The sequence below is a fragment of the Bathycoccus prasinos genome (assembly GCF_002220235.1).
Source record: "Bathycoccus prasinos genomic : Chromosome_12".
Classification (NCBI taxonomy): Eukaryota; Viridiplantae; Chlorophyta; class Mamiellophyceae; order Mamiellales; family Bathycoccaceae; genus Bathycoccus; species Bathycoccus prasinos.
Genome location: NC_023997.1, coordinates 87,021 through 103,320, shown reverse-complemented (window position 1 = coordinate 103,320; position 16,300 = coordinate 87,021). Strand labels below are relative to the sequence as shown.

The 16,300-nt window shown below is 48.2% G+C and overlaps 6 protein-coding genes across 6 annotated transcripts; 4 read left to right on the top strand and 2 right to left on the bottom strand.

Moving 5' to 3' along the window:
* Positions 1–140: 140 nt before the first annotated feature.
* Bathy12g00520 (ribonuclease E) lies at positions 141–4,124 on the top strand (the record flags this gene model as incomplete). Its single annotated transcript, XM_007509785.1, has 1 exon — positions 141–4,124. One exon carries the CDS (start codon positions 141–143, stop codon positions 4,122–4,124), a length of 3,984 nt encoding a protein of 1,327 aa, XP_007509847.1.
* An 80-nt stretch (positions 4,125–4,204) lies between these two features.
* Positions 4,205–8,311, bottom strand: Bathy12g00510 (the record flags this gene model as incomplete). Its single annotated transcript, XM_007509766.1, has 1 exon — positions 4,205–8,311. One exon carries the CDS (start codon positions 8,309–8,311, stop codon positions 4,205–4,207), a length of 4,107 nt encoding a protein of 1,368 aa, XP_007509828.1.
* A 452-nt stretch (positions 8,312–8,763) lies between these two features.
* Bathy12g00500 (predicted protein) lies at positions 8,764–10,396 on the top strand (the record flags this gene model as incomplete). The annotated part of the gene is made up of 2 exons (XM_007509710.1): positions 8,764–8,946; positions 9,185–10,396. The coding sequence occupies 2 exons, from the start codon at positions 8,764–8,766 to the stop codon at positions 10,394–10,396; spliced, it is 1,395 nt and encodes a 464-aa protein (XP_007509772.1).
* Positions 10,397–10,454: 58 nt separating this feature from the next.
* On the top strand, positions 10,455–11,543 carry Bathy12g00490 (predicted protein; the record flags this gene model as incomplete). Its single annotated transcript, XM_007509849.1, has 1 exon — positions 10,455–11,543. The coding sequence occupies one exon, from the start codon at positions 10,455–10,457 to the stop codon at positions 11,541–11,543; it is 1,089 nt and encodes a 362-aa protein (XP_007509911.1).
* Positions 11,544–11,736: 193 nt separating this feature from the next.
* Bathy12g00480 (predicted protein) lies at positions 11,737–12,894 on the top strand (the record flags this gene model as incomplete). The annotated part of the gene is made up of 1 exon (XM_007509704.1): positions 11,737–12,894. One exon carries the CDS (start codon positions 11,737–11,739, stop codon positions 12,892–12,894), a length of 1,158 nt encoding a protein of 385 aa, XP_007509766.1.
* Positions 12,895–13,001: 107 nt separating this feature from the next.
* Bathy12g00470 (DNA gyrase subunit A) lies at positions 13,002–16,175 on the bottom strand (the record flags this gene model as incomplete). Its single annotated transcript, XM_007509868.1, has 1 exon — positions 13,002–16,175. The coding sequence occupies one exon, from the start codon at positions 16,173–16,175 to the stop codon at positions 13,002–13,004; it is 3,174 nt and encodes a 1,057-aa protein (XP_007509930.1).
* Positions 16,176–16,300: the final 125 nt, after the last annotated feature.

Below are 16,300 nucleotides of genomic sequence, written 5' to 3'. Positions count from 1 at the left end.
TTGTTGTTGTTGTTGTTGAGCACATCGTTTCTCGGTGGTCTCTCTTTTCCTCTGTATTTTGAGAGAGAGAGAGAGAGAAAGAGTTTTCTTGGGGAATCATTTTCGTCTGCGTTGGATAAAACAACAACAGAGAGAGAGAAATGCGATTCGCCGAAGTGTTTTCTTCTTCTGTATCTTCTTCATCGAACGATAATACTTCTTTTAGAAGAAGGTTTAATAATGAGAGGAGTAAACAACAGAGAGGAAAATTGGTAATCACGAACGTCGCTCGCTCGAAAGGGTTACGCAGACGTTCGAGAGATGGACCGAATCGGAGCGGGAAAGTGGCTTTTTTCATCACCGTGACGAGGAGGAGGAATAGCAATAGCGACAGCACAAGCACAGGGAAAGGGAGTAGTTTTAGCAATGATAACGGTGGTGGCAAATATGGTAAGGAGGACGACGATGAAAACGCCGAGGACGACAAGAGATACGACGAATACGGCGAATCTCTTTCTTCTTCATCTTCGTTTACGTCGTCGAATGAAGAACGCGTGGCGGTCATCGGCGCGTTGGACGCTTTCGGCGGATGGGACTCTCGGGAGTGTTTGCAACTCGTCCAAACGCCGAACGATGCGGAGAAATGGACCGGGAAGATTGATTTATCCGACGATGCGGCGTTTAGTAAAACCGAGTTGAAATTAGTGTTGCTCGATCAGTTTCAAAATGTCATCCAGTGGTCTCCCGGGGAGTCGTTTTACGTCGAGTTGCCGGAGAGATGCGTGAAATACGAAATAACAGTCGATTGGCCGATAGACGACGAGAGATTGACCGCGAGTTCCACGGCGAAAGTGGAAGTAAAAGCGTCGGAGAATAAAATTGAAACTGGCGGGGCGTGGTTAGCGTGGGATGGTCAGAAACCATCGGCGAAGCAAATGGAAGGCATGAACGAGTCCTCGGAGGAAGGAGAGAAGGAAGAAGTCGTCGAGGCGACGAAAGATGATGATGATGATGATGATGACGACGACGACGACGACACACGAGAAGGAGGGGCAAAAGCGAAATCATCATCATTATCAACAGAGAGTCAAGATGATGACGACGACGACGACGTTAATGGCAAAGATACAGGAGGAGAAGAAGGCGAAGAAGAGGACGCGGCAGCGCTGAGCAACGATTTAGCGGTTGAGTTAGGCTACAGTCCCGGGTCGCACTTGAGCGGCATCAAAACAGGATTAGAAACCGAAATCGTCTATTCCGCCGCCGATCAATCTCGAGGTCGAGGCGTACAGATTGGCGTTTTAGAGGAAGGCGAACTCGTCGAAATTTGGTCCGAACACGGCACGGAAGTTGGTAAAGGCATGCGCGTCGGAGACGTGTACATCGGTACGGTCGCGCGAGTTATGAAAGGCATGAACGCGCTGCTCGTGGATTTAACCGGAAAAGGCCCACCGTATGCTTTATTGCAAAAAGGTGTCGACTCTCCAGCCATGGCTTGGAAAACAAAAATTGATTGGGTCGATAGACCGGACGGAACGCACGCGCCGGTAGAAGTCAACAGAGCAAAAGGTTTACTTCGAAAAGCGAGGAAGTTGAAGCTGTTACAAGAGGAGTACGGAGAAGACGCGGTTGCGAAATGTTCGCAGAAGCAACTGAAAGAGTTGATGAAGACATCCGAATTGATTAAAGCGTGGGAAGAAAAACATTTGTTTGAAGAAGAGTATGACAAAACGATCAACGGGAGCGCGGAGGACGACGACGACGAGGAGGAGGGTGAGGACGACGACGACGATGATTTATCGACTACATCAGAAGTTGGCCTGACAAAGAAACGGTGGACGAGCGGCGAATGGGGCGATCTATGGGACGGAAGTGGTGGGCCTTCGCCGAGTAAAGAGAAGAGCTTATTAAATCGCGCGCGCACGGCTGCTGAAGAAGCGGCTGCTGAAGAACGGCGAAAGAATACCTTGGCGTCTGGATCTTCCGAGTCCTGGCGAGGCGCCGGCGGGCGTTCGCCGGCGTCTGAGAGTCATTTGACGACTCGTGGTGACGACGAAGATGAAACTGGTCAGAGCAAAGAAAGAGATAAAATACCTCTGCTTTCCTTGGAGCGGTGGCGGTTAGATTTGTCCGTCATCAAAATGGAACTCGCGGCGATGAAATCCGTCGAACTCGCGTTGGAAGCACCAACTAACGACGCTTTAGACTTTGAATCGGACGAATTCATGGCGAGTGTAGCTGGGCAAATGGACGACATCGAAGTGGACGAAGAAACTGGGGAAATCACGGAGGAATGGATAGAAGAAGACGATGGGGAGGATGGCAGGGAAATCTTATTCGGCGCGGAAGAAGTCGAAGTCGACGATAGCGATGATTTTGAAGTGAGCGTGGATGAAGATGACAAGAAGAGTAACGCCGCGAAACCAAAAACAACGAAGACGTCAAATGCTAACGGCGAAGAAGAAGAGGAAGACTTTGGCGACGATCCAGAGGCCGGAAAGAGAGAAAAAATTCGTAAAATCCGCGACAAATTCGGCGTCTCGAAAGAGGACATTCGGGGCGCTTGCGCCACGAAATGGGAACAGGGACAACCAATCGTCGTCCAAGTCACTCGACTCGGTCAATTCAACAAAGGCCCGCGCGTTTCGGCCCGTCCAACGCTTCCTGGTAGAAATGTAGTATTGTGCCCGGATGGTGAAGGCGTGTACGTTTCTCGCAAACTCATCGGTCCTGCGCGTAAATACGTCAAATCGGTTGGTTTGAGCGTTTGCCCGTCCGATTCGGCGTTGATCATGCGCACCGAAGCCGCTGGCGTCGCGCAGGACGCTTTAGAGCTAGATATTAAACGTCTCGTAGACGATTGGAATTCAGTGAAGACTACCGCGGAGAAACTGGTGAAACAATCCTCCAGCCTCCAAAACGACTTTATGCGAAAGAAATTTCGCATGGATGGACATTTGAACTTATCCGCAAAGCAAGCGTATGATTACCCAGACTTGGAACCAAGACGATTATTGAATTCGGCGACTAGTGAGCAAGTTTTAGTGCGCGATTTGTTTGGCGAACGCATATCAAAGTTGTACGTGGACACGACGAGTGCGTATGAGGCAATTGTGGACGATCTCACGAGAGCCGGCGCCTCGAAAGAAATCATCAATAGGGTGGTTTTATTCGCCGCTGGAAGTAGCACGAACAACAACGACGATAACTATGGTGGCTCAAGAAATGCATTATTTCAACACCTCGGTATTGCCAACGCGGTGGAATCTCTCGACGAAGAAGTCATATGGCTCGACCAGACGGAACTTCCCGGCGCACATTTGGTCATTCAACGCACGGAAGCGCTGACCGCCATCGACGTGAACGCCGGTCGATCAGTCATGAAAAAGGAAGGCGTGGATAACGAGGAGCTAGCGCGTCGCGTCAATATAGAAGCGGCAAAGACGGTCGCCAAAACGCTGCGTTTGCGCGACATTGGCGGATTAGTCATGATTGATTTAATCGATATGGAAGACGAAGGGTCGAGACGCGAAGTCGAAGTCGCGTTTGAATCCATCGCAAAAAGAGACCGAGCGCAGTTAACTTTCCTGCCAATATCTCCTCTCGGAGTAATGGAAGTCGCCAGAGAACGCATGCAAACGCACGGCGACGGAGGTATGAACATAATTGCGGACGAAAAAGGGATGCCGATTGAATCCGACGATTACTACACCCCTCGAGATAACCGATTTTCCCCTAATAATAACAACAGGAGGGTCGGAGGAGGAGGATATTACAACCGTCAACAACACTCCATGAGCGCGAGAAACGAAAACTACAATCAAAGAGGAATCGATGGAAATGGCCCAAGTATCAACAGACCTCCGCGTCGATACGGTAACAACAACAACGCTTCGAACGGGTACGATGCTAACTATAATAATAATAATAATAACGACCGCGACTTCAGAAACGAGGATTCTTCTTCACGCCGACGACGAGTCGTGAGAAGAAATTTTTACGATAGCGAAGGTGGAAGAGGAAATTCGAACGCGCCACCCTGGATCGATGGCAGTGTCAGCAGTGGCAGAGGACGAGGACGAGGATCCTCGCCCGGACGAGGAGGCAGAGGCAGAGGAGGCGGACGAAATAGCAATAGCAATTAGAAGAAAGTTTTGATTGCAAAGCCGTAAAATTAGGTGATTTGACCTTTTGTTCGAAGTGAACGATGATGATTTCAGAATTATTACTTTCGGTAATTCCCTTGGTCTTGCTGATCGTCGTCGTGCGCCCAAACGCGAGCTTCTCCGATAATGTCTTTCGTATACCCGTAATCGTAGAACATTTCGTCGCCGAATTTGGAATCTGTTTTAGCGTAAATGCCGATGCGGTGGTTCCCGCGCACGTAAATCACGAGGGGATAACAGTTCGGTTTCTTCGAGTGATTCGCGAATTTGAACTTGTTTCCTCTCGAATAAGCGTCCAAGACCCACTTGTTGTTCAAGTTAAACAAAAAACTTGAGTTGGTTTGGTCGTATTGGCTCCCTCGCCTTTCAGCCTCGCCGTGCGTGATCATCTCACCAACGTATTCTCCCAAGAAATCGTCTTTTTTTGCATCGCAGCCGAAGAAGGCACCCCAACCAGCGATTGGAGATTTGCCCAGTAAAACGTGCGCGTGCTCTTTCAATTGGAGCTTCATGTTTTCACACGGCGCTTTCCTGTCTTCGTGCTTGCGTTTCACGTTAACTTCGGTGATACCTTCCAATTTTGGATCGCTGGAAAAGATTTCCGTATCGAGAGTGATGCCTTCCAGCTCTCTCTTGCGTCTCGAAAAATCTCGAACCGACGGCCAGCACTCGGCGCATTTGTCTGGATCGCACTCCCTGGCAGCCATTTTACACGGGCACGTCGCTTTGGTGCAATCACCTTTGCAATTACATCCGATGAATGCGTTGCGACAATCTGCGCCACACCCGCAGTTGATTTCGCAAAAGTTCCAATTCACCGAGCACGGACACTCGTCCGTACAGACGCCGCCTTCGCAATTACACGGCTCGTATTCGCACCACAAAGCGTTTTTGTCGCCTTCAGAAGCTTCTTTTCTTCGCGCGACTGTACTTTTTGCGACTGTACCCTGATAACCAACATTTTGTGCCTTCTTGGCGGCTTTTCGTCGGTGTCGATTGTTACCAAGTTGTTTGATTTCCGCTTGCGTTTCCCACGTTCGGTTAATCAGTCTTGATCCCTTTCTTTTCCTAGCGTCCATCGTCATTGTCGTGGCATCAACCACTGTTGTGTTACCATCTGTCGCCTCGTTTTTCGCCTCTTCAGCTGCTCTGTCTTCCTTTCTTTTTTCCAAAATATCTTCACAAAACATCGAGAGCATTTCTTCGCAAACGATTTTACACGACGGTGGTTTCGTTTCGCACGGTTCTAAGAAGCCCGCCACCGCGCAAGGATTCGAGGAATCTTCGAAAATATCCAACGATTTGTCGAATGCTTCGACGACCCAATTTTCCCACTTTGTACTGTGCTTCAACTTTTGAGCGATGGACAATAAGTTCTCGTCGGTGATGGATTTATCTCTGCAGAGGAAATCTGCCATCACCGCCTCGGAAATATCCATCGGGTCGATCGCCTTATCGTTATTCTCTGCGGGAATCGGCGAGCAAAACACGCGGTCGGACGGAGGAAGCCATGGCGGTTGCAACTTTTTCATTAGTGCGAATAATGCTTCGTTCGAACGCCAACACTGAGAACTCCGGCACGGATCTATTGGTTTCGCAAGCGCTAAATAATTTGCTTCCGGATCAGACTTGAGAGGAGTTTCTTTATCTCCACCTTCTTCGTTACTATCAGCATTGTTGTTGATATCAGTGTGCATTTGTCCACCATCTTCCTTCCTATCGTTATTGGTATCGTCGACATCCATGTCAGCCGGGGAGTTGGCATCGGCGTTGGCATCGATGGTCTCCTTACTCCTGTGGCGTTCAGCTCTTCTACCCGGTACGGGAACGTACCCTTTCTTCTTTTTCTGTTGCGGGCCTCCTGGGTGCCCTATTTTCCCTTTATTCCATTCGGGTTTGTAATTCGTAAGAATCCTTCGTCCAACACTTGGTAAGTGGCCGTTGCCGTGAATTTGACACGAATAACTGTGGCATCTTGGACAAAACAACGTGCGAAAGGAATCCATCGCGGCTTCCATATTCTTGTACTCATGCAACCTTCGAGGCAAGAAGTCGATCGATTCTCGGCTGATGACTTCTTTCGCAATCGCTTCGATCGTTTTCAATTTCGGCAGAGAAGTCGATGCCGATTTCTTCTTTTTGGTAGGTTTGTTGTTTTTTGCATTCTTGTCATGCGCAGATTCTATGTCTTTGGCAATGTCGCGAATACCACTCTCTTGATCGCGAAGTAACTTGACGCGTAAGGCGATAAAGTTGACCGGTGGTACACCAGTGATGTACGAGGCGAGCGTAGACAACGTCGTTTCGAATATTTGCTTAGCTTTGATATCGATTGCGGTGTATTGCCTCTTCGTTTGCGTCGCGACAGTGTTCGTTTTGTCGTTGTCGGACAGATTATTCTCCTTTCCGTTTTTGTCCTCCTCTTTGTCCATCGCGTCTTTCTTCACCTCTACTTCTTCATCTTTCTCTTCTGTTTCTACTCGTTCATCGCCAGTTATCGCGAAATCCTGGAATTCCATTTTCGTCGTCGTTTCGTTCGTCGTATCTTCGATTTTACTCGGATTGGCTTCTTCTTTTTCTTCAACAGCCGCTGCCTTACCGTTCGCCGCCATGGCTGGTTCCGAAACTTCTTGAATGAGAAACTCGTCCAATTTCGAGCTCTCACCGATGATGTACTTAACACACGAGTGAAGTAAAAGATCGTCCCGTCGATGCCACGGGTACTGTTCTTCCCCGGTTTCAAAGTCTTCCTCTTCGTCGCTATAATCGGAATCGTTCTCATTCGCGACTCGGTATTCGCCGTCCTGATCAGAGATGAGCAACTTTCTTCTCTTCTCTTCTTCCGAGCCTCGGATGTTTTCGTGGACAGAGTACGTGTAAGCTCTGTATTCCGGCACGTTCGACACCGGCCGAATTCGTACTGCTGGAACCATCATTTCTCGTTCCGTCTTTGTCACGCCAAACGCAGATTCTCTCACTCTGCACTTCGGCATTCTGTTCACCGCTGCAGAAACCGCCAATGCGTCCGCTTTCTTTCCCATCGACATCTTTTTCGGGTCCAACATCATTTTTTCGAAATCCGCGTTACTGGCTGGTGCCTCAAACGTACGCTCCAACCCATCGGTTAATATACCCTTACCATTCTTGGCGTTTTCCTCCGCTTTCGCTTTTCGTCTCTTTGCGTTTTCGCGAAAGCACTTCTTCGCCCATTTCTTCCTCTTCTCATCAAACGTGGCGATGAAAAACGACGCGAAATCTTCCACCAACTCCTTCACGTTTTCTACGTCCGCTTTTTCAATCGTTTCGTCGTTTTCCAACAACGCCTTCCTTTTGATGAGATTCAACTCTTCGATTTCTTTTGGCGTGAGCGTTGTTTCTAGATGTTCTCCTTCCGCTTCTTTCTTCTTGTTATTTTTCGCAGACGACGACGAGGAATACGCCACCCCTTTCCTCTCCAAAACCTCTCTCAAAACCTCTCTCCTATCGAACGATTTCGCGAACAACTCCTTGCAGTCGATTTCATACGTCACCGGCTTCCCGCGATGGTCCTCCGGTATCTCTCGCAACTCTCGCTTCTTCTTTTTCGGTTTACTCGTCGGTTTAGGAGGAGGAGGAACAGCCGCCGGTTGCGCCGGTTGCGGCGCTACGACGGGAGCTCGAGGAAGAGGCAAAGAAGGAGGAGGAACAGGAGAAGGAACATTCGCCGGAGCTTTCTTCGGTTGCGGACTTGCCAACAGAAGAGGCGCTTTTTTAGCAAACTCATCATCTCCTTTTTCTTTTTCTTCTTCTTTTTCCGATAATGATTTTACCATCGTCGTCTTTGCCGCGACCGCATCCGTAGTACTGGTAAACGCGTTTCCATCGCTCACCATCGTTGTCGTCGTCAGTTTACTGTCTTTGTCTTCTTCCTTCTTCTTCACTTCTTCTTTCTCTTTAAAGCTTGCATTTTGTTGTTGTTGTTGTTTCTGTTGTCGATGATGTTGCGCGACGTAAAAGTCGTCTCCCTCGTCCTCATCATCTTCTTCTTCGGTCGACGACGACGATCTCATCTTCGCATCCTTCTTCCCGTCTTTCTCTTCTATTTCTTCTTCCTCGTCGTCGTCTGAATCGTCGTCCAAAATCTCAATCGTAATCACGTCGTCTTCTTTTCCATCATTCAAAACCATCTCTTTCTAGATTAGATGATGATGATGATGTTGAAAGTACAACACACCAACACTCTTGCGAAGAAGAAAGAAACGCCTTTACCAGCAGCGCGCGATACTAAAGAAACGCCCTTCTTCTGCGCTCCTCCTCCTCTTCTTTCGTATATACAATTATTTATTAAAGCTTCGCGTCGTGTGTTTATGTGTCGGTAGAGTAGAGTTTACAGAAGTAAGAGATATTCTCATTTAGGGTTGTACAAAACCCTAAATTGTTACACCCTAAATCACAGAGTCAAGGGTTTCGAATTAGGGGAGTTCCGTATTAGGGGACTGCTTTACCCACCAGACCGCACTCGCATTCGCGCGCGCGTTTCGAGAGAGAGAAAGAAAGAAAGAAGAGAGAATTTTTGAGAGACTCTTTTCTTCTCTCGCTTTAGTAGAGTACGACTTTTTGCGTAAAACACTGACACGCGATGGTAAAGACACGGCGAAAGAGAAGGCTGACGACGAGGGAAAAACACCAACAACCGCGCGAAGAAGAAGAAGAAGAAGAAGAAGAAGAAGAACGGAGGACGATACTAAAGAAGAAGAAGAAGAGAAAAAAGAGGAACACAAAAAACGATTCAAAACACGAAGACGCTTTAAAAGCAGCGGAGGTAAGGATGTGCACATCATCATCATCATCCTCGTTCGCGTCGTCAAAAACAACTTTTCTGCGCTTTTTGTGAATTTGAATTTTGTTTTTCGAGTCTTGTCTCGAGACATTTTCAGAGAGAGAGACTTCATTAACCAGCCTCCTTTTCTCGATGTACGCGAGGATGTCTCTCTCGTAATACTAATGTAAAACAACACATTTATCATCATCATCATCATCATTACAATACACATCATCAGGGAGTACAAAAAGCGCGAACGCAAATTTGCGTGCAGTTGAGCGCGTTGCGACGTTCGCAAGCGTATTTGGACACGTATACGCTCGACGGATGGCGCTCGTCGAATCAGGAGAAGTTGAAACCAATCGCGGAGTTAGCGAAGAAACGGGAAGATATTTTCTTCCGGAAGTTGAAAGTCAGAGAGTTGTTTGAGAAGTTAAACTACGACGAGAAGAAACTGGAGAAGTTCAAGTGCAAAGAAGATGAGGATGGGGAGATTGAATGCGAGGACGTGGTGTGTTGCGAGTGCGGATCGGGCGAGTGCAACGAGGAGGAGAACGACGTCGTGTTTTGCGACGGGTACTGCGATTTGGCGTATCACATGAAATGCGTGAAACCGCCGTTGAAACCGGAAGATATACCGAAAGGCGACGAAGGATGGTTGTGTCCTCTGTGCGATTGTCGCGTGGACGTGATTTACTATCTGAATTTGGATTACGATCAAAGGTTAGACATTGAAACGTGCACGCACTTGGACGTGTTTAAAAAAGAACAGGACATGTTCGACAAAGGTATAATACCTGGGACCTCGCGGTTTCATTTACACGGCGAGAACGAAGAAGACGTGTGGCCGAGCGACGAATCCGAGGACGAAGATTTCAAAGAGAAGAATGAAAAAGACGACGGTAAAGACGACAGCGACGAATCGCTCTCCGGGTCAGCGGTAGTTCCGCAATCATCATCTGCTAGCGATGATAGCGAAAATAGCAGTAGTAGTAGCAGCAGCGATTCGGCAATCATCATAGAAGGACCTCGGAGAAGAACGAAAGTGGATTACGTGAAATTAAACGGCGACTTGTTCGGCGACGCCGTTTTAGACGGGGACGAAGAGGAGAAGCAAGACGCGAAAGTCAAACCGATGGCGGACAGGCGCACGCAATTAGCCGCGTTAGTCGCACTGAATAAGAAGGAGAAAAACCAAAGCAGCAGCGGCGAGAATAAGAAGGGAAAAGCAGCGAGGAACAAAACAGCTTCTCCCGTGAAGACGAAAGGAACGCAGAGAAACGGAAATGGAGGAAATAATCGACGACGTAAACGACGAGGACGAGAAACAACAACAACAACAACAACAACAACAAAAGCAACAAAAACGAAAGCGTCTGCGCTGTTGTCCTCGAAATCGACGAAAGCAAACGAGAAGAAGAAGAAGAAGAAGATGAAGATGAACAAGTAGTTTAGATGAAATACAAAAATTTAATTGAATTCACATTTTCGCGTCACAACACGAATACATGCACACAACACCAACCGGTTCAGAGGAGGAGGCAGAGGAGAAAGAACAAAAAAAAGAAGAACAAAAACGTGTAGCAGAGGAGGATATAATCATGAAATCGCGGTTGCTTTCGAACGCTTTCAAGTGCCTGTCGCCCGGACAGACTCGTCACATGTCGTCTTCTTTGGGAAATTCCATCCAAAGCGCGATAGATATCGCGAAGGAAAGCGAAGCAGAAGCTTTAAAAAATGTACCAAAAATGACCTATTACTCCGCGTGGTTCTGCCCATTCGCACACAGAGCGACGTTAGCGTTAGAACGACACCGCGGTTTCCTCTCGTACGAATGGGTTGAATCCTTAGGGTGGGAGAAACGAAGCAAAACGAACGAAGAGATTAAGACGAAACACGAGAATTGGTACCACTACAAATCGCCAGATTTGTTAAAAGCGAATCCGCTCGGGATGGTACCGACGATTAAAGACGAGTTTAACAACGTGATCACGGAATCGATCGTGTGCATACAATACATAGACGAGATTGTGAACGGAGGTAAGGAACCGATATTAGCGTCTTCGGCAGCCGAACGCGCGAAGGAACGGGTGATGGCGGATTTCGTCGCCAAGACTATTTGTAGCAAATACTATTCCGTGTTGGTGAGACAAGAGGAAACGGAGCAGTTAGAAGCGTTCGGAGAGATTGAGAAGGCGATCGAGAAGTTTGCGACGCATTTAGTAGATGATGACGATGTGATGATAGATGGCGAAAAACGCGAAAAAGGACGGTTTTTTAACGGTCGCCAAACGCCGGGTTTAGTCGATTTAACGCTCTTCCCTTGGGCGTGGCGCTTGCCCGTGTTTGAAACCCACCGGGACGAAAGGTTCAAAATCGACCCCGCTAAATCTGTCGGTTTGCGCAAATACATGCGATGGTTGCGCGATATGGTTAGTCGAGACGACGTCTCGCGCACTTTACCAAACTGGGAGGAATATTTACAACACATAACGAGATACGCCGACGGTTCCGCTCGAAGCAAAGTCGCCAACGCCGTTCGAGACGGAAGAAACGCGCACGAATACGACGACGAGAAAGATGACGTCAAAGAATAATAATACTAATATTAATAACAGAATGAATGATTACGAGATAACGATAGCGATTTGAATACTGTTCTGTACTACGTCAGCTCCAAGAAGATGTATATATTTTTGTATTCTGAAACGTCTTTTCAATCAAAACCCCGAAAAAAGGTCAATTCTATCCAAATTCTTCATTTTTATTCCACTTGACGAATTGAATAAAATGTTTGCGGCGGCGAGTTTTGTATCGTCATCATCCTTCTTGGCGAACGGCTCTTCGTCGTCTTTGCGGACTTTTAGGACGAGTAATACTACGAATACTAATACTACGAATAGCGGGAAAAGAGGTGAGTTGCACGTGTTATGCGCGGCGAGCAAGTCTCGAGCGAAAAAACGGGCGGCGAAATTGAGCGGCGACGACGGCGACGACAACGCTGCGGGAGGAGGATTAAAAAAAGAAACATCAATGTCCAAGCAACAAAAGGATAAGCTGAGAAAGCAACGGTCGGAAAAGTTACGCGCGATCGTTTCCAGCGAAGGGAGAAGGTACGAGAAGATTCAGAAAGATTTCTCGCTGACGAGAGACACGGCGAGAGAATACGTGCTCTCGGTGAGACAGAAAGGAGGAGGAGGCGGCGAAGGCGGCGAAGGAGAGAGCGTACTTTTACCGCTGTTAACGGATTGGCTCCCGGTGGCGGAGATCTTAGTCGCCGACCGCGTTTCGTTGGAAGCGACCATGGCGTTTAAGAAACTCGGGATGGATATGCCGGAAACGGACGACAACCCGAACGAGCCGAAGAAAATCGACGGCGTCCCGGCGGTGACGGCGATGTTGCCGGGGAGGAAAACGGAGATTTGCGCGATGGCGTTTAACATCGCCGGAGCACCGTTGAGAGATATCGAACACGTAGAGTTGGAGTATGGGATTGAAGATTGGGGGTCGTTTGAAAATTGCGTGGACGGGTTAGCCGCGAGAAGCGGCGACGACGGCGCGTTGGATCGAGCGTACGCGAAGATTGGCGCCACCGCGAACGAAGAGCCGAGGGAGATCAAAGCGAAATACCGCAAATTAATCGCCACCGCGCATCCAGACAGAAATCCAGACGCCGACGTCGCGGAATTCAACGCGATTAAAGACGCGTACGAGTTAATCGTGGGCAAAGATTGCGGCGGCGCCTCCTTCGAAGGTCTGGGCACCAACCGGGACTTTATCGTTTTAGACGGCACGCCGGCGCACTTCGGCGACGCGAACAATAAAAATAAGATGGAGTTCAACGAAAAAACCATCTTGTTCGCCATGAGATCGTTAGTCGGTTACGACCGAGTCGGTCAACACTTCAACGCCAGAAATTTACGACTGGCTAAAGCCAAAGGCATGTAGTTGTTTTTACATGTACACATCTTCATCATGCAGTGTTATTGTTTATATTATTATTATCATTATTATTATTAAATTAAATCCGTTCGTAACGACGAATATGTGTCTTCCTATTCCGCGGTGGCTGCCGGAATCACGGCAAAACTTTTGATCGCGTCTTCTTTTTTGAGTTTCATGAGCGTCCCTCCTTTTGCGTATCTTCCCATCTCGGGTATGCTCGCGCATTGAAATCTGTTCGCGACGCCGAGCTGCGAGCCAACGATGATAGCTTCTTCTATCGAATCGTCGTCCGTTTTCCCAATCAACGCAAAAGCAGCTAAAGAATCCCCGCTGTTAAACTTGATGCCTCGTATCCCCGCGCCACCTCTGATTTGCGTCTTAAAATCGGAAACTTTCACTCGTTTGCCGCGACCTTTTTCAGACACGAATACTACCCACGGTCCTTCGCGATCGATTTCTGATTTTTGAATGATCGCCATACCGGCGACTTTCGCCGCGCCCCCTTCAAAATGTTCCACAGACGCCACCAAAGGTTCATCGTCGTCGTTACCAAAATCTAGAATGTCATTCTCTTCTTCTTGTTCTTCTTCTTCGTTATCATCGCCTTCGTCATCTTCATCGTCTTCGGCTTGGATTATGAAATCGTCGTCGTCGTCGTCGTCGTTTTCGTCGTCGTCGTCCTCCTCTACCCCTTTAGCTTTCGAGGCTTCTTTCGACGACGATTTGATCTCCTTCAAAGAGATCGCGCGGACACCTCTGGACATTCTGCCTAACTTTCGCACCGAGTCAACGTCAAAACGAATCAGCGTACCGTCTGTGGCGCCAACTAAAACGGAATCACCATTTTTGGCGACTAAAACTTGTTTCAACTTGTCGCCTTCGTCCAAAGCAATCGCTCTCTTCCCATTTCTTTTGATGCTAGCAAATTCCTTCGCGGAGACTTTCTTGATCACGCCGTTAAGCGTAATCATGACCAGGAAGGTTTCGTCTTCGTCTTCTCCTTCTTGCGGCTCATTCGGCGTTTTCTTCTTCATCAAAGCGGAAGGTTCTAAGCTTAAAATGGCAGTTATCGATTCTCCCTTATCGATGTCGACAAATCTAGTAAACGGCGTTCCTTGCGCAGTAGTAGACGCCTCGGGAATGTCAAAAGCTCTCACCGTCAAAACGTTCCCTTTATCGGTGAAGAAAAATACACGATCTAAATCTTTCGCGTGCATTACTTTCGCGATGGAATCCGACCCCTTCAATTTTGACATTGATTTCCCTCGCGTCCCTCTTCGTTGAGCTTTGAACGTTTCCGGTCTCGTTCTCTTAATGTACCCTCGCGAGGACATTATGATCAACGAATCGTTGTTTGGTATTTCGTGCTCAACTTCAATCGATGAACTCGTATCGGTTTCAATTGTTGTTCTTCGCGGGATGCCGTGTTTCTTTTTCACCTCCAACGCTTCCTCGCAAACGACGTCAATCACCGCCGACGTGTTGTCGAGTAGGTTTTGATTTCCTTTGATAGAACTCAAAAGCTGATCGCGCTCCTCGACGAGCTTTCCTGATTCTAAACTCGTCAAACGCCTCAAAGGCATTTGTAAAACCGCTTCCGATTGAACCGTAGTCAGTCCCTTCATTTCTCGTAAATTTTCCATCGCTTCTTTCCCGTCCTTTGATTTTCGGATCATCTTGATCACCGCGTCGGTATCTTCGAGAACCGTCAGAAGCGCTTCGACGATGTGCATTCTCGCTCGATCCTTTTCTAACGAATACATCGCGCGTTTACGTATGACATCGATGCGAAAATCTAAAAACTCTTGCATCACTTCCATCAACCCCAAAACTTTTGGCGTCAAACCGACGAGCGCCGTGACGTTCACGTTCACTTTCACCTGCAATTTTGTCCTTTTATACAACGAATTCAGCACGGCTTCTGCGTCACCACTTCTCTTCATCTCGACGACGACGCGGACGCCGTCTCGGTCCGATTCATCGCGCACGTCCGCGACGCCTTCAATCTGCCGATTATTTACCAAATCCGCGATTTGTTGCACTAAAGTCGCTTTGTTTTGCATATACGGAATCGACGAGATGACGATATCTCTGTCCAGACTTTTCTCCGCCGCTGCTTTATCGTCTTTCTTTGCCGTTTTCCCACTTCTTTTCCGGCTGGAAACTTTTGTCCTTGGTACAATTTCTGCCACGCCTCTCAAAGTCACCCCGCCTCTTCCGTCGCGGTACAAATTTCTCAGCGCGTTCCTATTACTAGTACTTCTACCACTATCGTTTTTGTCGTTATTATTATTATCATTATTAGCGTCCTTATTATCGGCAAATATAACCCCACCGGTGGGAAAATCCGGCCCTGGCATGACTCTCAACAACTCTTCCAATTTCACTTGCTCTCCTTTTTGCGCCGCTCTGGCGAAGACCACCAACGCGTCCGCCACTTCCATCAAGTTATGCGGCGGTATGCTCGTCGCCATCCCGACCGCAATCCCCGTGCTCCCATTAATCAACACGTTCGGTAGCTTTGCCGGCAACACCATCGGCTCTTGTTGCGACCCATCGAACGTATCCGCAAACTCCACGCAATCCATCTCCACGTCTTTCAGCAGCATATCTTGCGACAACTGTCTGAGTTTACACTCCGTGTACCTCATCGCCGCCGGCGGATCGTTGTCCATGCTCCCAAAATTCCCGTGTCCATTCACCAGCGGCGCGGACATGGAAAAATCTTGCGCCATTCTCACCAGCGCGTCGTACACCGACTGATCCCCGTGCGGGTGAAACTTCCCCAAAACTTCCCCGACGACTCTCGCGCACTTTTTAAACGGTTTGTTGTGATCTAAATTCAACTCGTGCATGGCGTACAAAATGCGTCGATGGACTGGTTTTAATCCATCTCTCACGTCCGGTAACGCTCTCCCGACGATCACGGACATCGCGTACGCCAGATAGGACTGTCTCGCTTCCACGTGCAGTTCCAAGTCGACGATGTTCGAGTCTGATGAGAATTCTTCTTCTTCTTCTGCGAAAGTTGATGATTTGTTTCCTCCTCCTCCTCCTCCTCCTCCATCGTCGTCGGAGGATGATGAAGACGCAGCAGCAAACGTTCTCACTTTTCGATGACGATGATGATGACACGGAGGAGGAACCACCCTGCGACGATGACGATGACGATGATGCTGTTCTTCTTCTCCTATAAGTCTTCTTGAAAAAGAAATGTTCGAAGAAAGAGAAAGAGAAGAAGAAATGAATTCAAACGGTTTTGTTGGTGTCGCCGTCGTCGACATCATCGTCGTCGTTTTCGATGAGAGAAGAAGAAATGACCTTCGCATCATCGCACCAAATCCTCTTCTTCTTCTTCTTCTCAAAGGTTGTTGTTGTTGTCGTTGTCGTTGTCGTTGTGATTGGTCTC